The sequence below is a fragment of the Gnatocerus cornutus genome, chromosome 9 (assembly GCF_029298725.1).
Source record: "Gnatocerus cornutus isolate USDA-ARS CGAHR chromosome 9, icGnaCorn1.1, whole genome shotgun sequence".
In the NCBI taxonomy this organism is placed as follows: domain Eukaryota; kingdom Metazoa; phylum Arthropoda; class Insecta; order Coleoptera; family Tenebrionidae; genus Gnatocerus; species Gnatocerus cornutus.
Genome location: NC_142241.1, coordinates 4,976,141 through 4,999,117, shown reverse-complemented (window position 1 = coordinate 4,999,117; position 22,977 = coordinate 4,976,141). Strand labels below are relative to the sequence as shown.

Here is a 22,977-nt window from a genome sequence, read left to right as displayed (position 1 = left end):
TCAGAAAAACTGTTGTGTTAATTTAGGGTCAGGTGATAACGTGAGTTGCTGTTTATTTTCCTGATTTTTTTATTGCAATTGAAATTTCGCGGCTTTATTTTTTTACGAATAACTGCTCTCTGATTGGTAGAATTACATAACCCGACTTTTATTTTAATGGAGATTTGATGAGAAGTTAAACATGTTTTAGAAATGTTTGTAATATAAATTCGAACGGAACTAAGATTTAAATCTAAACTTTTTTCGACATAATCAATCTTGTTTTATTTATCGGTTGTTTTTACTTTCGTTTTGAATATCGCGGGCTTGGCCGTTATGTTGGTATGTCGTCATGTCAACAAATCGCTGTATTGTCATTGGTCGGCGTAATCGCCCCCGAGAAAAAATGTTGAGTCGAGTTTCACCTCTTTCGACTGTATAATTTTCAGTATTACCGCGAATATAAAGAATAAAAACCCAATTTCTTCAGTAATTGTGTGTGTAATTAGTGATTTGTGAAGAAATTGATCCTTTCGGTTAGTATTTTGTACAACGAGGAAAATCGCACGGTGTAAACAAACACCGGGTGCGTCCTTGGCGATCAATAAGTTTACCCTCTTTGATTTTTCAGGAAAATGTCTCGTTATGGATCTGATTGTAAAGTTTATGTTGGAGATTTGGGGAACAGTGCCTCTAAACAAGAATTAGAGGACGCTTTTAGGTATTACGGGCCTTTGCGAAATGTTTGGGTTGCTCGCAACCCACCAGGATTCGCTTTTGTCGAATTTGAGGACGCCCGGGACGCTGAAGATGCAATAAGGGGCCTAGGTATAGTGTTGGTTCGCTTTCTGATCAATATTGATTGTTTTCTTGTAGATGGACGTACTATATGTGGGCGTAGAGCTCGTGTGGAGATGTCTAATGGGAAGAGCGGGAATGGGCGCTACCGGGGGCCCCCGCCTAGGTCCCGAGGGCGCCCGTTCCATCCTGATGATCGGTGTTACGAATGCGGCGACAGGGGGCACTATGCTCGGGATTGTCATAGATACAGACGCGGGGGGCGTCATAGGTTCGTATACGCAGACAGCTTGGTCTAGTTATTAAGTCAGTTTAATTTTGTTTCATTTATTTTTTTATTTCATGATCAACTTGCTGGACAACTGGATTGTAGTTTTTCTTTATTTTTTGTTTGTCATGGGGCGATCCAGTTGTGCAGTGAAGGGCGTATAAAAAGCGAGCCGCCTGGCGGTGTACTGTGTGAGGTGATTGGCTGACAGTGATGCCATGTTTATAGGTATAGTCTGTGGCCGATAGTAAGGTAAAGCGTTGAGTTCATTCTCGTCTCGTTGTATGCCTCTCCCGCTGACTGCGTAGAGCTGCCACGTAGTACATCGCTCACTCTGTCTGCACACGACTGCATTATACATACGAGACTGCTAGTGAGCCAGTGAGTTACCAGCTCTTTCGGGTGTAGCCCTACCTAGTTGATTTACTCTACCTCTACCTACAATGTTAACTTCACGTCTCACGAGCTCACAGACAATGGTAAAAACTTACATCTAAATATCTCTCTTTAACATTTGACTCGATCCTCTCTATCTACACAGTTATTAACAATATTCGATCAATTTGAACTATTATTGGAGCACCAAGCTTCAATAATAACCAAATTTAATACCAACTCATTTTTATTTACGTGCTTCAAATTTGCAGTCGTGACTTAAATTCTTAAATTTTCCACAAACCGACACTTTTACGTTTTCAGGTTAGTATTTCACCTTTTCTTTCCCAAATTGTACTCGAGGAAACGATTAATAACCAATTTCGTACTTACTCGTAGTCTCCAAAAGGACTCATTTAAACAAAACCCCTTTTTTGGGTTTTTGTTTATATGAAACCATATTTTGACTGACGGTTCTTCACGTCAATTTTGTTATATGTTCACAGGTCACGCAGTCGTTCTAGAAGCCGCTCGCGTGATCGCAGGAGTCGATCCAGGAGTAACTCAAGATCCAGGAGTAGGTCACGTAATCGTTCCAGATCACGTTCTGGATCTGGAAAAAGAAGCAGAAGCCGATCACGCAGCGGTGATAAAAATTCTAGATCTAGATCTCGCAGTCGTTCTGCGCCCAAAGAAAATGGGAACGCAACAGAAAAAGATTAGGATACATGTTTCTTATTTAATTTTGCGTGTTTCAGTTTTGTATGCCATATTAAGTTGTCAGTACTTGCAATGATGCACTTGTCTTACTAGAAGTGTTTAGTGTATAAAAAATATAATCACACTTGATAAAAAAAATTATTTATTAGTGTCTAAAATGTTATTTCTGGACCAGGATATTTGGCATATGAAAAAAAATCATAAAGAAACTGAAAAATCGTTGAACGGCCTAACATCTCTTTTACTTTAGGATCATCTCAATTGACCCATGTAAAAAGCACTTTCATTGATTTTTGGTCGTTTTTCGTTCCCCGAATGCGAAATCTCCTTTTCTAGAAATGACATTTTATACGCTACTTTTAAGAAACACTAAAATGAAACCTAGTCATTTCAATTTGACATATTCTTTTTTGTTCCCACAGTAATTTTTGTATGATTGGTAAATGTAAAAAAAACGATAACACTTGATAAAAAATTTTTATTTACAAACACAATAAAACCTATCAACTATTTAACAATTAAGCATTAGAAAGCCACACTCTGATGGTACCACATTTTCACCGATCTTTTTTGTCTGACGGGGCGAAGTCGCGTGGAAGCGGGTGGAGTTTCAAGATCTCGAATTAAACCACGAGCTTGCAATTGCGGAGCATTCTTATTAATAATTTCCGGATTTAGTGGGGGCAATTCACCCTTGAAAGGTGCAAACTGGGGTCGAGCTTTAATAAGCTCGGCAGCTTTTGAAGCTCGCATATCCAAAATGCTGGAGCGGTCTGCGATGCGCGCTGTTAAACTCGCACCAGAGACTCTTTTACCATCGTAAGTCACCACGACATCCGGTGGTGACGCTAAATCTATCATTGGATTTTCTATGTCAATGTTTGATGGTTGTCGGGAGGCACTGATTTGCGGAGGTGTACCTTGGGGGGGCAAGTAGTAAGATTCTACTCTTTCTGCGGCAGCAGCTACAGGCTCGTCTTGGTCAGGTGCTTTACTACTCTCCATGTCTTCGTTTTCAATGCTTCTAGAGTGTTTGACTATGACTTTTTTTATTATGGGACGTTTATGCTTGATTTTGTCAACTGGAGACGGTACAAACATTGGTTCGAAGTTTTCAGGGACTTGGGGGAGTCGGTCTTGGTCAATTACTCCGATCTCGCTTTCGTATTCTAATTCCGGCTCGTCTTCCGACATACGATCTTGGAAATCTCTGTTAATGATTGGTTTAAAACCACCCTCTATGACCACGGATTCAGGGCGAAAACCGGTATTCTGCGCTGGTTGTAGAGGGAGCAAATACACTTCTTTCACTGGCTTCACCACGTCTAATGGTGACGAGGAAACCATTTGTTGGTCGGGTTGTTTCTCTGTAGAAGTTTGTTGGGGTGAAATCTCGACATGTTGGACTTTCACTTTTGGAGGTGGTTTAACATTCTGTGGTGCTAAGGTTTTGATTTTAGGGGGTGGTAATGCTTTTATCGGTTTAGTGAGTGGTGGTTTTACCATTAGCGTATTAATTGGTCGCCTGTATTTTACTTGCGACTCTGAAAAGTAAAGTGGTTCCATCAGAGGTGGGCGTCTTTGAACATTAACTTTCATGGGTCGGTAAATCGGTTTCTTATGGTACATAGAAGGACGAACGATTACAGGGTGGTAGGGCCGACGTTTGGGTATTGAAGGCCTACGCATTATAAAGTTATTCTTGAATATTAGAGGAGGAACAAAGAAACTTTGGTTTAGTGGCTTAACATCGGAAGGAGCGCCAATTACTTTTTCGCCAAGTCTTTCAGTGGAAGTGATAGTACTAGTGGAAGTAGTAGTAGTAGTAGTAGCAGCAGTGGTAGAAAGTAGAAGAGTAGATTCTTTTGGTGCTTCTGAAGAAGGGTCAAGTCTGAGATCCTCGCTTAAGGTAGGGCTAGGTTTGAAGGCTTGTTGAGTATAGAAAGGGTTGGTTTCGTAGGCGGTGAAAATAGGTACGTAGATGGATGCCGGGACTACCTCAGGAGTGTGGAAAAAGTTTGGTAGGTTTGTTACAGGAGGGACGACCTTTTTTTCTGAAATTGGTGTATTATTCGTATCTTCTTTGTCTTCAACAATTAAAGCATTTGGTTTTACCCTTGTTTCGATCCTGACTGACGGACTTTCCTCCAAATCTGGCGCTGGCACAATGGAAGCTTCGGGTTCACTAGCTGCAGGTTGCTCGTCGCAAAAGTCGTGTACGTTTATTTTCCAGCCCAAATAACGATGCGTGAAGCACTGAAAATAACAAATTAATTACCACTCTTTGACCTGAATACCGTACCTGATAGTAAACTGTATCGGGAGTGTTTCGATCAGGCGTCCATTGAATAACACCAGGTTCACCTTGATCGCATTTCAGTTCTAACGTACGTTGGTAAGCACCAAAAGAAGCAAAATCGTCGGCTTCAGAATCTCCTTGCTGAGTCCAGTGGCAAAGACGTCCAGTCCCTGTAGGTTTCGCTGTCCCATCTTTCGCAAAGACAGCCCCAGCGAAGATGGTGATGTTCTTTCGTTCTTCTGGAGTTTTATACTCGTAACCGCCAACAGAATCGTCGGTGATGTAGAAGGGGTGGTATTTTGCGGCGACTTCAGGGTCAAAACCTCCTTCAACGACGAACGTGTAGGTTTTACCTCTGACCACGTTAATTTCGGGAATCAATAATCCGTTAATGTACCACGAGATGCCCCATCCAACGTGACCGGTGATTGCCGGGTATCCTCTCTTTCCACCTGTTGGTCCCATCTGGGCGTAAAAAACACCATCCTCAGGCTCGTAACACTTAATTGGCGGTATGTCCCAAGCGTCTCGTTTCGCAACAGGTGCCGGCGTTGGTACCGCTTTTACACTGTTGCTGGTACCTCTTCTCGTGCTTCCTCTACGCTCCGTTTGTTTGGTCTTGGACGCGCTTTTCTCACTATCTGCAACTTCTTTCCTATTTCCTCCACGTCTCCTCTCTGGAGTTCGTGACCGTGAAGGCGCAGCAGTGGTCGTCGTGGTAGAAGCAACAGCTTTCATTGCTGGTTGTTCTCCTTCCGGCATGGGACAGTTCCATTTCGCCGGTCGTCCGAAATCTATGAATTGATTTCCTTTGGTGTAGTGGCTATGGAATGAAACTTCATCTCTTTGGTTGAGGGGTCCAATTGCCCAAATTATAGCTTGTGAACGATTTGTATGAATTTGTCGATCGAACTCGTCGGACGGTTTCAATGGACGTTGGTATGTTACGATGGAGTAACCGTTGACCATGGCAGCGTTCAATAATCTGACATTGTTACTGTTTTCTCTTAATCTCGCATCAGGACAGGAACCTGTAGGACCTGAGCACTGAGATTTAGCGCCTAAGTAGTAGTCCTCTGCGTAGCCTTTGAGGGTTTCTTTGTTGACCCATGCTACCACAACGTCTCCTCCGATCATTTCGCTGCGAGAGTCGTCGCCGGAGATGCCGAAAGACATGTATTCGCGCTCGTCTGAAAATTTAGGAGTTTTTAATAATTATTTCGTGCGACTTTCGCCGATTGTTTTTTTATTTTTGTAGTAGAACGCTTTAATTTGTAGCGTTTTGCCGTTTCTTACTTTTGATTTCTGTTTATGTTTCTTTTGTATTAAATTAGATGTGAAGTTCTACGATTTGGTGGTAACAAAAAAATTGCCTTTCTTGTGACACTTTCCGTCTGTTTAAAATAAATCAATGCTCAAAATCAATGCTCAATGCTCAAATCAAAACAAAATTAATTTTAATTGGAAAATGTTTAAGCGTTTGAGTTGGCTCTGTTGAAAGAAAAGATTACCACCGAGTGATTTCTGTAAAAAGTCTCTCGCGCAAAGTGTGTCATACGTGCAAACAATCGTTTAAGTCCACGCAACTCAATTAAACATAATTAAGATTAAATACAGCTCATTTAATTTCTCTTTAAAAGAAAGGATTTTTATTTATACTATTTCTTCAGCGCCTGTTAATTGTTGCGATTTTTTGCGGATTTACCTTTCAATTGCTGACCTTCAGTTCTATGCCACCATCGCACTTGTTTTTTCATTTCTATTGAAAAAAGCGGTCGCATAAAAGTGAAATGAACTTTCTCTCTCATCAGATCGGTCGTTAAACTTGCGAGTGGGTAGTCGCGGACATTGTTACAAGAAAACGATTTTTGCGAATGGTCCTATGTCTTTCATTTCGTTTGTATCTCCATAAATCATAAAATTTTCGAAAAGAATGATAGCATAACAGAGCTATGAAAAAGTCGTAACGTGGACGAATAAAAAATGTAATAAACTCGCGAGGGATAATATTGTACGTGATGTCACTGTATTTGCCAACTTATGAATTCAGTAGTTGTCATTAAGTTGCCTTTCGTGCCGTAATTTGTCTTCGGTGAATTAACGAAAAAATGTTATGATTGAGAAATTTAACGCGGAATTTTTATGAAATCATTGATTAAAACAGTCAGTTTCTTGTTTGTTCAAATTGATTTCGAAAATGACCACTCATTGGTAAACCGGAAAGAAAAAAAACAAGCGTTCAATTAAGGCCAAAAACCAACTGAATGGATTTTTAATTACTCAAATTGCACAATTTGTCAGGTCAACACACCGTCGAGTGGCATTATGCAATGATTCGTATTTTTCATAATCGCACATTGTGTACGATAAATCGCACGAAAATGCAAATTTTATTGCATATTATAGGGGTTTTATGAAGGGAGCTTTTTTTCTCCGTGAACTTTAATTCTTAGGCAACTACTATCGGGTGGTCAGGGCCGGTGAAGGGATCGATCACAATCCTCATAAATAAACTAATTTGTAAAACTATTGTTAGTTCTAACCCAATTAACTTTTGATGCGTGCGTTTAACAGATATGGGCGTCAGGTCGTGTACAAATTAGCATGATCTGACGGTCATAATCAGAACAATCACGGCTGCTTTATTGTTCCATTATTTAGCAAATGGAAGGAAAGAAGTTCAGGGTCAGGTCGAAGCCGAAAATTAAATAAATTAGAAGATGCAGTCACGCTACGTTCGACAGATGGTTGTTTTTGGGTCAAGCGGACAAATGTCACTTTTCACGCTATAAATACTCTGCAATTAACTCAGCAAATTACTTCCGACTAGACAAGTTCGCCAGAACCAGTTTTTGATCGGATATGAAAAGTACTTTCTCCCCGTTTTTGGGACTCACATATCCGTGTGTCGCTTTTTAACAAATCGCATTAAAACAAGCCGAAATTCTCGCATTTTCATAATTTAATCAGCACGTTCGTGTATACGCATTTTATCACTTCGCGTGTCCCATTTACGACATCCCGAATACTATATTTATAACTTGGGGAATGTCCCTGTATTCCCGCAATTTTCATTTACATCTGTCACGACAAGTTTGCGAGAAGTGAATTGTGCAATTTTTGCTTCTCAGACGTGATATTAAAACAATCGAGGAGCGTCGTAACGTGGGTGGAATTTTGGTGGAGGAGCCGGTTTTACAAAGGGGTCAATATCGTTGTGATGTTGCACCCACATGGACTTACCTAATTTTGCAACCAGTTGCAACACAATGCTGTCTCCTGCCACCGCCCATCGCACTTCAAATGCCAGGTCGTCGTACAAGACTTCGCAGTTGAGCTTAGACTGAAACAAATGAACGGTGTGAATGGCGACGGGGGAATAATACATAATTAAGGCCTGAGTGAACACTAAACTCACAAATAAATTAATCAAGTATTCTTACAAAAGCCTTTATTTTGTAGTAAAAAAAGTATAAATTACAAACTAGAGTATAAAAATATATTACAGCTGATAGAGACTGGCCTGTACGAATTTCATGCACTCTCATTAGTTTCAATTAAAATTTAATCTCGTCAACCTTAATATAATAATTCAGTTTGTTATTGAATCAAGTGCAGCACCACGACCCAATTTTCAAAAATCAATCCATCATCGCATGAAATTCGAATAAAGCGTACTTTGTCACTGGTTAAAGAAGAGAGGAGTGACTTTGCGATATTGGGGCACATTTTTGCTCACTCTGCCATGAAAAAGACCACGAATATGTCCGATTGTGCGATAATTTTATTCTAACCTTAATCTGTTTTCAAGGTGAAACGTTAAAGTGCATTCAGGTGAGACTGTTTGAGTATTTATAGCATAGCCCCGAGCTCACGTCCATTCTTCAATCAATTTCAAATATCACCGGTATTAAATGAAATAAGCCTAGAATAATACTGCCCATCACTGAAGTCGTCACATAAATATTAGAATAAATAGTTAGATAAAGCTGGAATTAAAGAACGTTAACCGAAGGGCGCATACGCATTTTGACCGCCGGCGGCCAAGTCAAATCTGTTATGTTGTCGGTTCAACTGCGCTTTAATCTGCTGTTCCTCCAGGAACCTCCTGTTTTGCAACAGCTGATTATAAGCGAGCTGTTCTTGGTACTGCCTTTGTTGCAAATTTAAAGGAGTGTAAGGAACCGGTTGACGCTGTTGCGGTTGGTACACGTTTTGGTCGATTCTTTGTTGCGCCTGTTGTTGCTGAGCGAAAATTTGCTGTGGCGTCAGCAAGTGCTGTTGTTGAACGAAAGGTAAAAAATTTTGATTTGGTGGTTGGAAGAAATTTTGTCGATGCGGTCGGAAGGTTGTTGCTTCTAATTGTCCCCCTATGAGCGGCACTCGGGGCTTCGACACCTCTCTAGAGATGTCAAAGTTACGGGGTCGCTTCTGTAACAACCAGAAACATGGTTAGTTTCTTCAATTTTGAAGAACAAGCAGAAGCACAACCACCCGACCAGCAGAAGCAGTTAATTTCAAGGGGCCAGAGTCTGTCGCTGTAACTATTTTCACCCTGGAAATCTATCCTACCTGCGGACTAACTCCTAACATCTTCAGCGATGGTGGTACATTCACACTTTGAGGAATCTGCACGTGGCCAAAGTCCACAGTGAAAGCTTCGCACCAGATACCGAAGTGCCCGATATCGAACACGGTTAGATCACCGGGCAATGTCAAGACCACTGTTTTTCTGTCGTACCTCCTCAAGGGTACTTCTTTTCCGTTTTCGTCTGGAACTCTTATTCCTTGTGGCGACGGCTTCGGCCCTCTTCCTACCCAGAATTTCGCATCTGGAAAATAAAAACTCTAGACCACTGCAAACTTGTTACCAGGTTTATTGTGTGGTCTTAATTGTGACAAAAAACAAGCAGGATTGTATTTATTCTTGCAGAAAACTGGTCGGGAGTCCATTAACCTCGTAATATTAGCTTTGGTATTTTTGTTGCAACACGGTTTCCATCCGGCTGTTTTCGACACAATGGTCTTTAACAGGGGCTTTTGTGGCGTGCAACGGTCGGCGAATTGCGGGTTTTAACTTCCAAGTTGCCTACAATAGAACGATTAAAACTTGCTCAAGAGCACCCTGAAGTACGCTTGATAACGTGTTTCACTAAATTGTGTTGATTTCATCGAGCACCGTTCGCACCTTGGCGACAAATACATATACAGAGTGTTATACTAATATAAAACAGTAAGCTCGTTTTCTAATCCATTCTTTTGTGGTTGAAGCAACTCTTTTATTCAGAGTAAAGCGAAACTGCATCTTGCAGCTTTCAGCTTCTCGGTCAGCCGGCATTTAAATCGTAGTTTATGAGTTTTTCGCTTGAATAGCGGCGATTTTGCTGATAAGTCGAGGCCGTGTGTCGCTCTCACAAGGAAGTAAGGTCTTTTAAAAAAATGTGAGGAAATGTCAGTGGCAGACCTTGCCACTCTGTATCTTCCTCCAGAAGATTCGTATTTACATACGTTGCAAAAAAATGCATCGATAAAAAAATTGTTTACACGCCACGACCTCGGATCGTAACTTTTCCATTTTCATTGAACGTTACGTAACATTCGGTGCTTCAAGCAGTGCCAGCAATACTCCTTTCTTTATTACGTCTTTCGCAAATTGTATTATGCATCCGAGAGATTGTGTCTCTTCCGTAATTATTATGGATCGCGAAAAGCTTCCAGCCAATAAAGTGCATTTGTGCACTCCACAAATCTGATCCAGAATTGCCGTACGCGAGTCTCGGAATTGTTTTCTAACATGTTTCGCTGTCAGGACCGTTTCTCCATAAATCAGAGAGTTTTTTGTCGACAATTTCAAAGTATCAACGGGGTCACGTAGCCCTAGCCATCAACTTCAATGGTCGACGCGTCAACGTAATTTATATCTAGCGTGGGAGTGTGGGGAAAGAGCTAAAAATCTCACCAGGTGCTTCCCCGTCGTACGATAAGTTGGGCACGAGGAGAGTTTGTGCGTCCACGATGACGATAGGATCGGATGAGACAGCGTGCACTCCCTTCAATGCGTCTACTTTCTGGGGGCGGGGGTATTCGAAGCCGCGAGGGATTTTGATGTCTCCGAAGTTAACCTGAAAAGAATGATTTTTTTAGAGGACAATAATAGGATTGTTTGCGCCAGCGGCTATGCTTAACGCGGAAAAGGAAATGCTTCGAATTCCACCGGTTCATGTGCAGCGTAAATATTTCATTTATGAAGGATTATTAGCATACGCTTGCATAATTGCGGTACTCTGGATGCTGCATCAACAGAGGGCGCCAAGGTTTAGTTGGTCCGACCGCTGGAGCATTCCCTGATCTATTTAAATCGCAGCAGGAGGTCAAATTGATGAGTTACCTCGTCAAACATTGTTATTGCGAAAATTGTGATATTATAAGACCGTGTTACGAAATCTATTGTAAATATCGCAGATAAACCGGTGTCCATTCATAGTTTCGTTAGATCTCATTTGAATATTTTGCAATCTGTGAAATTTATTAATGAAATGATGTAACCGGTGTTGATTTTTGTCCTGGATGTCATTGCCAGTTGTTCGCCGGCGACAAAATCACCCAACAGTCCTGCTTATCCAAATCACGAAACGTTAAATTTGAAGGCCGTTCTTGTACTCATTATGCAAATGAAATCGTATATTTATTAAAATCTCGCAAAAGCAGATGAGATATGCATTATATTTAAATTGCAAATTCGCCGGTGTAAATTTCAACAAAAACCTTTTTTGGTGAAATTCTCATCAAGGCCGTTAATTTCCACGCTTACCTCAAACTCCTCGCACCAGACGTAAAAAATCTTGATGTTGTTAAGAGTTTTTCCTTCGGGGAGAGTCAGAGTGACGCCTTCTTTTCTGTACCTCCTGATGACCTCAGGACTGCCGTTTTCATCCCTAAGTCTAAATCCGGCACTATTGGCGTTTCTCCCAGTGCTCGCGTAGAAATAAGCAGCTGTAAGAGAAAATGTCTTGTGATTTGATCGAATTACCTTTAAAAATATCTTACCTGGGCCTTGACCGTCGTAAGTGAAGTCTTTGAGGTATAAAGTTCTTCCGTCGACGGCGTATACTTCACCAGAAACGCCGTGATGTAATTCGGAAAGTTTCCCTATGAACTTGCCATAATATGGGGCGCCATAAACTGCACCTGAAGCAGAGAATGTCGTTAAAAACGGAGTCGACCTCCTCGAAATCAAATTCAATTTTCTTGGAATTCGGGATTTGGATGAGAAACTTCGCCTATTGTCATAGCAACAATTGACAGGAAAGTGGAAATGGGGCCTGTTCTTATGCAATCAATTGTCGAGCATCTTTCATTATGTTGATGTAACGCCCACTTGATAGATATGCAAATTTTTCGATTGAAAGAACGACAGCCACCTTGATGATTTTTAATTACTCTCATGACGCCTGACTTTCCGCACTGAATCGTTTCAGGGATGGTATTAAGCACGCGGTTGTTTTATGCTTTCACGTCTTCTTCGATAATTGTTTTGTTAGTAACCAGCGCTTATTTGTTACATTGAAATGTCAACTTCAATTCCATGCCGGATCAGAATTTCCCTCGAGTTCAATAAATAATTGATGCTCGTCGATACTGGACTCTTCTTTCCAAGCATGCTTCAGTTTTACCAAGGAAGCTTGTTGGAAACTTTCATAAATCCAATTTTTTATCGACCGCAAAATTCTCTTATATCACACTAATGGCAATGGTTATATAATTGACGATACCGAGATGACAAATGAAAAAATCATCATATTTTACAATTGTTTAGGTGTGCAACTAGTGAAAGTGTGTTAGTAATCCTCAACGCTTCTGGTCTGAACTTTTAAAGTAGGTAAATATGTTTATGTTTTCTTTGTAAATAAAACCATGCGGTTTCATCTGCCAATTTAATTGTCTATAATCGTTGCGTGCAACATGTTGCACTTGTTCAGAATCTAGGATAGAGTACGAAAAATTATACTTTTTTGACCTAGAGAGAGCGGTTCTTTCGGACTAGATCACGCAAGGTTTTGTAGATGCAATAAGGTCATGAATAGAAAAAATATAAGAAGATTGACAAAACGAAGGAAGATGACTTTAAATTCTCGGTCTGAATTTGATTTTTATCAAAACGGAACGGCAGTTATTGTTTTTTGCGGATGCTGTCGAGAGAAATCACGAGGAAGTGATATGGTTTTATTTTGACGGAAATTAAAAGTTCAACAAAAAGAAAATATGTAAAGTGGGACAGGACACGACAGATGCTTTTTAAGGACAGATGCAGATAATTCTTTAATTTGCAATTAATTAGTGTTGCAACAACAATTAGACTAGTTTTTCTGTAAAAGGAAGCTGTACTAGAATAGTCCGCAGGAGTCAAGGTTGCGCGCGAACTGGTCTTGCAGCAAAAAGTACTCACCAGTCATCCAGCTGATAATCGCGAATGCAATGATGGGCCTCATGGTGGCCACCGTCATGTCCGCTGCACGACTGAACTCACAAACACTGGCTCAACACCTTCGATGTCTTTCACTTAAATTTCATATGTTGGAAACGTGTACAAGAACTGGACAGTACAACTATTATGGACCCCTCTCCTTTTGCAGTCCCATTTTATACATGTACTTCTCTCTTCGTTGTTCTTGTTGCATTAGAAACCACCCTGGTAGGGGACGCCCCAGATGATTTATTAGCATCGTTATGGAAAAATCGTCACGGTTCTGATTTTTCGTTAATTAATTCAGCGGATATGATTGAACGGAAGTTTCTTGTCCATTTTGTCGCAAGTTTCGGCGTGCCTTCCGGGGGTTAGTCTTATCAACTTTTCTAATCTAGTTGGTACGAGCATTGAGATGTGAGATGAAGCTGTAGAAAAAAAGTTTCTAAAATTGCTCGAAGGTGCGCCGTCGAAATTATCGTGAAAGTATCAATTTTTTTTCGTCGTGCATGTTTACATTATCGCTTTCGTTGTCCTTGAACTCGCGTTCACTTTTCTTCGCAATTTGAACCGACCTTTGGCTAGAAAAGTGCAAGGAAATCGCGTAATCCTCTCAACAGGAAATTAAAGATGACCGAATAAACGTAATATATTGAGGTCTTTGCGGAAGGCCACTTCTTAACAAAACAATCAACAAGGCTGACATAATTGTTAGAAGAATCTCCAGCTTGGAAGGTTACGGAGTGAATGCGCTCCATCATCAGGAAGTGTACTTGTACAAATTTTTGAAACCACTCAAGTATAAGCAGAGATTTGGGTCAATAATGCCGTCGAGAATTTGAATTTTTCTCATCAATAATACGAGCGGCCTAGAATCCATCCGTAATTTATATTGACAAGAGGTTTTCGTTACTTTCAAGAGATAATTACCAGCCTTTCGGATGAATTCAATGTCTTAGAATTAGTGGGTACATCGATGCTCAATTACACAAATGACGAATTGTGATGTTCAATCAAGGCTGCATTAACGGGATAGATGACGTGTCCCGTTAAAGTGCCGACCTTGTTTCTTAGATAAAAGTTAAAATGATCCTAAGATAAATATGGTGACGGATGGTAAAGGACGCGTATTTTGATTTTGCGAAGATTACAAGGTAATGATACTCATAAATAACAATGGACTATAGGATTGGAACGCCCACAGTACACTGTTTTAAATTCCTCTAGTCAAGTTGTTGCACAAGCTCAAGATTCGTTTGGAAAAATGAACTCCGCAAGCAAGAAGAGAGCATGTGAGTTAGTGAAACAGCATAAAAAGTGGAGACAGAAAGTCAGGACAAAAGTATTAGGACTGATTAATTTATATACAGGATGATTGCTTTTTGAATGCACGTCGACCTTCATTTTCAAGTGCAAGAGTTTGTTCATCCCGCCGACATTTCTTCGTCTTTTTAAAGCCCCTTTTAACGAGGTCTAAGGAATTGAGGCCTCTAAATTCCCACTGTCACTTGCGAAATTGTCTTGTTTCCGTTTCTATTCAAATTTATCACAGAATCTGATTATTTGATTTAACAAATTAGCTCAATTACGTAAGTCATAAGGTAAAAAGTGTCCCTGAAGCCCTAATTGGGACATAATCACGAAATTACGAAGCAATTGGTGTGCAGACCGATTAGTTTAAACGTTCATTTGTCGAATTCCAAACCAGTGCATTTTTTCGTTTATAGCAATTGTTCGTATTGTCTGAAATTTACGACGGTGGAGTGCCTCTTAAGGTTTAGGTCGTAAAAACAGTTAATTGCGATAATCGAATGTGAATTTTTCCATTGGCATTATCTTCTTCGGATACGACCGTACCAACTGAGCCATAAAAGTCATGCTTATTTTCCGGGTCTCTTTAGCAAGCTCCTTTCATGAAAATTTAATAACTATTGATTTTAAAATTTAATTCAAACAGCAGCAGAGCAGTCGTCTCTAAGGATCGGAATATTTCGCAATATTAACGCCATATTTCAGTCGGGAGTCAAAACAGCACTCATTGAAATTTTGCAATTAGAAGATTGCGACGCGACTTCGGGACATACCAGTTCTTTTGGTCATTTAATTTTATAATTAGAGCAAGCGGCGAAAGCGAAATGACAAACCATCAATTTTATTTTAAGTTGAAAGTTGAGATCTTTCGTTCACGGATTTTTCTAGTTCTGTTCATTGTAAAGAGCACGACCTTAGGATGGCGATGACCAGTGGCGGGGACTGCAACTCTCACTTAATCATTAAGTAGGTGAACCAGTTGTGAACAAATGGCTAGCATCATTGTTGCGAAATCACGCACTTGTGAAGACTTTACAAGATTCGGTTAGAAGAACATTCCGGTTAATTGACCAAATGTCACTACCGCGCTTTCTACCATGGGAGGCGTGTCAAGGTCGTGATTATCGTTATCCACAATCGCCGAAGGGAGCTTAATAACAATCATTATGAAAGGGTAAAGGGGATTTATAATTTTATGGGCGTTATTCGTGATTGGTTATACATTTATCAATAGTTCGATCAATGCTTTTGAGTTTCCATCCCGCTGATGAAATTTCACTTATCTCAAACATAATTCAATGAAATAATTTAATTTCTGCATTCAGAGTAAATCAACATTTACAAACGCTTTGTGTTTGCTCGGTTTAGTTGTGTCAGAATCTACAGAGTGCGTGTAAAACATAAATTTTGAGTTGTGGTCAGGAATTCGCTTCAACCTTTCATTCAATAGCTTAGTAAATTGGATTTGGAGAAATTATTTGTATTTACTTGGTAATTTTCAAGGCCATAATGGCGATTGTTAATAAAACACGAAGCCGTGAAGAAGAGATACTAATTAAATTTTTATTACGAACCTCATTCTTGCGTTAAAGAGTTATCGTTGAGGCAACGATGGAAAGAAAATTTATGATTGTGGAAAGTGTTATCAAGTGTGAATTTTATTTACTACTGACGATAATTAGACGGAAGAATGTTGTATTTCTCATGACTGTGGAATTTAAAAAGCAAGTCTTTTGCTAACGCCCGAGATTTAGAAAGTCAAGACTTTTGACCACATTTTAAAATCTCTAATTGTTATTTTTATTATGTCTCAGTTGCACAACAGAAGGCACTGTAACTATTAAACAAAATATTGCATAGTTACTTTGTTGCGTTGACAAGGCAAATATTGCTGGGAAATGTAAATATATACGAATATTTCAGAATTTTAATTCTATTGTTATTCAGGTGACTATTTTTAAAAAGAAAATCTTTAAATACTATTGCTTATTTATGTCTATTATTACGAAAACTGATCGTTTTACCGGACTAGGTCGCTAAAGCTGACATTTATGTGTTATCCATAGTAATGAAGTTTTTTTAGAATTCTACCTCAATCTATTTTCAAAATTTTTGATGAATCTTTTACTGCATTATTAAACAGCCATTATTCATTAACATGATAAAACCACCTATAATGGGCAGCTTAGGTTGACCGCAAATCCCATGGTTTTTAGCTTAGCTCGTTTGAATATTTATGTTTACTACGAGTATATTAACATTTTCGGATTTACCACCACCCTCACACGTTAAAAGCACAACTTCAATAAGCTTTTAGGTTCGATCTTGTCACACACGTTGTCGTTCAACAAGAACTCTATGGTGACACGGATTATTGCATTTTTTTTTATCCAAAAAGAAACGACGCAAACCTTGTATTTATCAAACTCGGAGGAAACGTAATCTTTCCACCTTAAGAGGACATATCTTGAAGTTTTCATCGTAAAAGTGTCTTTTAAACGCTTTCGTTAAGAAGACTTTTTGATGATTTGTGATAAATTGCTCGGATATTCATTTCGGTTCGTAATATTCCATAATTTACTCCGTCTAATCCGATTAGGGATTTTTCTCAGTCTATGAAGACTCTAACAGTGTCGCTAAATTAAATTCACGTCATTTTTCTTTTGCACAGACGACGGGCAAACAGAACCTTGAACTCGTTCGGTGTAATATTTTAATCGTTGTTCGAAAATATTTGCGTAGAAACTGTGAACGATTAACATAATGAGGGTAAATGAAGAAAACGTCTTTTGGTAATGAGTTTGTACTTTTCGAGAGAATGCGACTTACAAAACTACGAAGTAATTAGTAGTAACGACGTCCTGTGCTTTGAATGTGGGTTAAATGAACTTTTTTCTTTCCCCCTTTTTAAACACCATCACGAGAGATTTATTTTTGTGTGAATTGGAAGCAGTAATGGGATAATTTACTCCGATGCTTCATTATATTCAATTAGATCAGCATTATTCCATTGCACAAAAGCGATTTTGGAGTGTTTCTTGCCTTTTCGAGAAATGCTAGACGTTTGCTATTCTCCACACGTACATTCGACGTCAGCTAAAGTTTAATTGCTTGACCTCAAGACGATTGTATTAATGAGGATAAAAGTGATGGATGGTCTGATTTTTATCGATCAAGTTTCTGACAATAAAACTGGACCTCACGTGTGTATTTCACCGGTGGTGGGACGCCGAAATTTATGCTTTCACGCATCGCCACAGGCCTCTGGTGCCGAGTTTACAGCTTAGCCCGATGTATTATTAAGGGCGGTTTAACAACGATCCGAATTTATACTTGATTTCATACAGATGTGGTGATTTCTAATCAAACAGCGGAGAGAAATCCGGCTCGATGGACCATTTTGCATAGCCTCTTTTTTGATATTTATGTCGTTAACGGAAGCTGCGAGCTTTAGAAGGATTATATAAATGGTTATTCATGTTTAATCCTACCGTTTTGGAGAAAAACGACGTAAAATTTCTGTAGAATATGAATTTTCTTAATCGGATTGTTGTTGTCAGAAGAGAAAATGAAATCATTGCAGGTACAGAGAAAAAATCAGCTTGTAGGTGAATCCGGCTTTATCCAAGAGCTTAAACTGTTCCCATCCGTATTAATCCATCAAAAGCTGGCTTTTTCTTTTTAGGTTGTATGTATCGCTAAATCGTACACTAGTGGTCGTCGTTATGAAATGGAGCCTGTTAACATCGTTTACATCCTACTTTATCAATAAAACGTTATGCCCGGTAATATTAATGTCAGAAACAGGTTTAATCTCGACATTCCGTATATGCAAGCTCTGAAAAAGCTCTTCTATCCACAAAAGGAATTGTGTTTTTGCCGTTTCCGTTGCGATATCGTTTCACCCATGGTCTAACTTCTTTGTTTTTGTAATTGATGGAAATATCGCTGGACAATAGAGCCAGTTATAGATCGAAACAATTATCCAGAAAGTTTGAAGAGAATGGAGGTGAAACATCCGTTACGGGAACAATATAGAGCCATTGTCGACGATAAATCAGCGATTTTAAGGCACAATTAGGTTCACAGGACTATTGATCGCGACTTGGTAGATCATCATCATCATCCGCTCGGTTTTTTGCATGCAAAGGGAGAAGGCACAATAATTTATAGCTCATTTACTAGAGAAAGACGAAACGAAGGGCGGGAAAATCAATATCGAAGATTTGTGTGCGAGAGGGCGCCACTAACCGATCGAGATCCTGTAGAAGCACGACGGGATCCTGCTGCATCGGCTCCGGTGCGACCGCCCGGAACCGTCCGATCGCTCCTGCGACTCCGGGCACGAATATGCGCAATGAGTTTTTGGTTATTTCACGTTTTCGGTGCTATTTGGTCGCACTAAGTTGGCTACCGTGCTGCTCCGAGGGTGGTTGGCGTTAAAATAAAATTGAAAAATCGAAAACTCGACTGAATTTTGGTTTGGGTAAGTTTTTCATCGAATCCAGGCACGTTGCACGCCGCACATCTCCCCGCCGGTTCCTCCCCCTCTCCACCGATCGAAATTTTTCTACGATCGATTTTTTTCGAAAAGGAGAGAGGGAAACGATTGTTGGAGCGTCTTTTTTGTCGCATTTACGAGTCAATATTTACAATTTGTCGCCGCAGGGAGAGTGTTTCTAACCCTACGCGCTTTTTTGCACTCCTATCAGCTATTTTTCACCAAAGACGGATGTTTCCGGTGTATTTTCGTCTCGATCGATTCTGTGGGGGCTTTTTTTGCACCTTTGTCGAATACGGCGATTTACACTCGACATGCTCATAATTTAATTATTTACGTCTGCTCTGATTCAGTTCGCCAGTCGCCGGATTTCTCCGGTGCGTCCGGAAATTATTAATGGAACTCATTAGGTTCATCTCGGAACCCGGTGAGTAGCCGTTTCAATTGCGGCGCGAAAAACAGACCACTCGTTAATTAAAGACATCGATCGTACCACGTCAGGCGTCGACGTCGCGATGTCATCGACGTATCTTACAGAATCCTACAAAGTACATATCTATGCAAACAAAACTTTCACGTTTAAATAAACTCGGAAGAAGTTCACGAGTTCACCGGTGCGGAAACCAAAACGACAACGATATCGTTTCGATTTTAATCACGAACTTTGGCAAAATTGCCATTCGGTGAATCGAAAATTCGCCGTTTGATGTTTAAACACGTCTACTGCATTTTCAATTAAAAAGACACGAGACAGAGGCGTACGTGCTATTTTATTACTCACTGGTTTTAAGCATTGTCAATAGGTGTCGGTGTTTGTAAATAAATTTCAACATTAAAGTCAACTGTTTCTATACTCTTATTTTATTATTTATACACTGCCAGCTTTTGCTGACTTGTCATAACGCCTTTGAGACAAACAAAGGCAATTTTCAACTACAACTTTCCCAGTTAATATGTTACTTTTGATGTGTCATATGAAAGTGTCACGTTTTGCAAATAAGTTATGGGAATAGTTTTCATAAAAATTCTTTCAAATATGACCTTAAATTGTGCTGCTTTTCATCGCTGTTAATTATGAAGTATCGATTTTAAAATTGGCAACGTTGAGATCAAACTTGGCTATGAAAATTGTCGATGGCCATTAGGTGTACGTCAATTTATTTTTTGTTTCTATAATTTAATGGCTTTATAAAAATACAAAGAAAGGATAATGGACATAGAAATGTCACCGGTAAACTAATAAAACAAAAGGTCACAGTTCATGTGTCGATTGTGAGAACAAGATTACAGTTCATGGCAAATGAGTAATGAATCGAACTACTACGCTACGCCACTGTTTAAGAAAACTCGTTATATCTCAATTAGAGCTATGCAACCATTTATACAAGTCGTTTATTCCCAGGAATCACCACATTTTCCACGGAACAACGAAAATATGTTTACGATATCTTCTCGCCTTGGTAATAAAGCTTTGCAAACAAGCCGAATCATTCCAGATTTTCTCCGATTTTACAAACAAATATGATTGGTGAAAATCGCTTCTTATTTTCTGCACCGGAAACGATAATGTCTGATAAACTTCGCTTCGTTATTACCGGTAGCTCCATTGTTCCATCGAGTTTAATTACAATAGTCGTACCAATCACGTTAAACATTCCGGTGTAGTGATTGGTTCAATTTCGTGCTTTTTTGCCGGAAGGGGTGAGATTTTTATGATTATTGAATGAAGTTACTTAACCTCGATCGATTTTTACGTAGACAATTCCAATTGTATGCTTTTAATTACGCGATTACGAGCTTCATGAATGAATGAACCCGAATTGGTTTCGGCTCGATTTTTTTTCAGCCGGAAAATTGTTATTATTTTTAGATGCCTATTCGTTTAGACGTGTTCATCGAAAGTTATTTTTGCATTTCGTGATAAAGGTGTGTGCGTGAGTCATTTGAATGAGTAAGCTATTGTTGCCGGGTTTTAACTTCTCATGATTACCTTCAAATTTGTTGGAAAAATTGTTGAGTTTCGCGAGATGCGCTATCAGTTTGTTTAGCATAGAGCGATAAATACTAGAGAGCGGCCTTAAAGTTTACGGTTTGTCTTGTACTCTGACTAAAACTTTACAAACTCAAGCATCTATTTTAATCCGGAATATATTGCATGTAGAGTGTAAATAAAGCATGTTAACACGAAACTTTAGAACTTATTTTTTCACAATTTATGCGAATTAAATCAATTATATAAAAATTATATATCTTATAATTTATCTGCGAATAAAAATGTAAGCATAGATTTTCCATGGTTGGTTTTATTTGATTAAACGGGATTTATTTGGTGACTAGGTTACATGCATCGACACGTGCCTCAATTTATTGATTGTAAATATTTTTGGAGAAAATTGAATACGTAAATAATCCTTTTCGGGTCATGAAAATTACTGAATTTTTTCATAAGCGAAAAAATCCAATTTATGGTGGGTTAAAGTAAAGTAGAGAACGAGGTTTAATTGGGTAAAAGAGCTTTAATTAAGTAAACTGTAAATTAAGCGTCAACATGTTATAATTTCAAAGCAAGCTTTGGATCTTAGGTTTTATGGTTTTAATTAATTGGGGTGAAAGACTTAAGACTTTTAATTAAATTAATTACGAATTTTTAAACATGAAAGCTGTAAATCAAATATCGAACTTTTAATCTACCGCCAAACGAATTTAAGTAAACTATAAAAATTTACGGCCAAGTTTAGTTTAATCTTCTAAATTACTCAGTTAAGTTTAATCTTTTAATTAACGTTAAAAGTTTAAACTTTGGATTAAGGTTTTAATTTTTAGATTTCAAGTTGCATTTAGCCCATTGCAGGTGTCGAGTTTAAAAACAGATTAGACTTTACTATGTTAAATTTAAAGGAAATTGAGCAGGGCACTAGCCCTTGAAACCAAACATAAAAACGCAAATTAATAGGGTTTAAATTAGTTATTACCACATAAACTCGAGCATACAATTGCAGAAATGGGATTAACGCAGACCTTCTTTCAATTAAAAAAAGTAAACCTGTGACTTGTTCTTTCCCGGATTGTAAAATACTTGAAAGACGTGAAAGGGTTTTATCTTTTATGACTTAGCTCTTCTAGTTGTAATAAATTAAACTTGACATTTTTAATGCTTATTTAAACGTTTAAACCTGCCTTGCTTCGTTAAAGCTAAAAATATTAGATTCCCATTTTCAATTTCCGTCAGGATCGATTTCTCGAGTAATTTATAGCTTGTAAGTTGACATTATGATAATGAAGTCGTTGAATTTGATCCAGACTTTACGTTAATACATAATTAAATGACCGCAATCATGAATTTTCAAGTTTGTTAAAAATGGTGGATGCGCCGGGTGAACTTTTAACAATTTTTAAATCGTGTCTGTTATTGACTGTTTTCCGTGGAAAAATACTTGACCCTATATGCAGATTAAAATCATGACACCCTCATTCTGGCCCTATTGAACACGTTTTTATTGTGGTACTATAATAAACCGTATTTTATGTAGAAAGAAAGTAATTGGTTTTCACGAGTTGGAAGTATTATTTTTAGTGCTAGTAAATTTTATCAAAAGCAGACTGAGTGTGCTAAACTATTATTTACCAGTCGTAATAATTGTTTATTGCGACGATTAAGCTACTGATGGAAATTTTAGTTTCGTGATCCTCACCTCGTTGCCTGACACCTGCACTATCCATCATACTCCAGTTTTAATTGTGTTGTAACGTGTTCTATAAGCGATAATTAGATTAGTTTAAACAGATCTGTATCATTTATATTGAATAAGCAAACTAGTATTTATGTTTATTGCATGTTGTCATATTTCGTTTCACTTCCGTCGAGTTTGCTGCAAACTAAGTTCTTTAATCTACAATAATTTCCTGTCGTTGGGAAATGGCATGTTTTGCTCTTTAGTCATATCAAATCACGGTTTGACACGTTTCAAAGAGATGTCAGTCTATGGCAGCGTTTACGATTACCTCCTCAGCCTGTTCATAATCGAGAATTGACGGCCGCACTGTTTATTATTCATTAACTTGCATTTCAGGAAGTACAAATGGATTAATAAAATCACAGCCTGTTAAAAAATAGACTAAAAAGAATCATATGTACGTGCGTTTTGTTTTGTCAGCATACAAAGGTTGATCCTGGAATTCCGTACCGACAATATTGCATGTGACAGTCTTAAATACCTTTATAATTTTCATTTGCGGAAAATCCAGCTTTTCAAAGCATAAAG

The 22,977-nt window shown here is 38.8% G+C and overlaps 3 protein-coding genes across 9 annotated transcripts in view; 2 read left to right on the top strand and 1 right to left on the bottom strand.

Annotated features, from left to right (window-relative positions):
* Window positions 1-22,977, top strand: part of cpx (synaptic transmission protein complexin) — an 85,487-nt gene that overhangs the window by 2,371 nt on the left and 60,139 nt on the right. For 2 of the 5 annotated variants that reach the window (XM_088045040.1, XM_088045037.1), the window contains exon 1: window positions 18,589-18,700. The exons of 2 other annotated variants lie outside the window; for them this stretch is intronic. The gene's annotated coding sequence lies outside the window, so the exon portion shown is untranslated. Of the gene's footprint in view, window positions 1-18,588; window positions 18,701-20,395; window positions 20,417-22,977 lie in introns of those variants that run through there. One more of the 5 variants, XM_088045039.1, reaches the window with a different exon arrangement.
* Window positions 327-2,560, top strand: LOC148168008 (serine/arginine-rich splicing factor 7-like). Its single transcript, XM_088045034.1, has 4 exons — window positions 327-515; window positions 611-807; window positions 856-1,048; window positions 1,927-2,560. Exons 2-4 carry the CDS (start codon window positions 615-617, stop codon window positions 2,141-2,143), a joined length of 603 nt encoding a protein of 200 aa, XP_087901160.1. The 5' UTR covers window positions 327-515; window positions 611-614; the 3' UTR covers window positions 2,144-2,560.
* Skel (DM13 and DOMON_DOH domain-containing protein skeletor) lies at window positions 2,604-13,083 on the bottom strand. Of its 3 annotated transcripts, XM_088045029.1 has the most exons (9): window positions 12,886-13,083; window positions 11,487-11,627; window positions 11,251-11,432; window positions 10,399-10,561; window positions 9,012-9,271; window positions 7,683-7,782; window positions 4,443-5,629; window positions 4,256-4,396; window positions 4,079-4,194 (listed from the first exon to the last, which is right to left on the bottom strand). In XM_088045029.1, the coding sequence occupies exons 1-9, from the start codon at window positions 12,941-12,943 to the stop codon at window positions 4,171-4,173; spliced, it is 2,256 nt and encodes a 751-aa protein (XP_087901155.1). In that variant the 5' UTR covers window positions 12,944-13,083; the 3' UTR covers window positions 4,079-4,170. The 3 variants fall into 3 exon arrangements, with proteins under 3 accessions (XP_087901154.1, XP_087901155.1, XP_087901156.1); XM_088045028.1 differs by having other exon boundaries at window positions 2,604-4,396; XM_088045030.1 differs by lacking the exons at window positions 4,079-4,194; window positions 4,256-4,396; window positions 4,443-5,629; window positions 7,683-7,782 and adding an exon at window positions 7,876-8,870 and having other exon boundaries at window positions 12,886-13,082.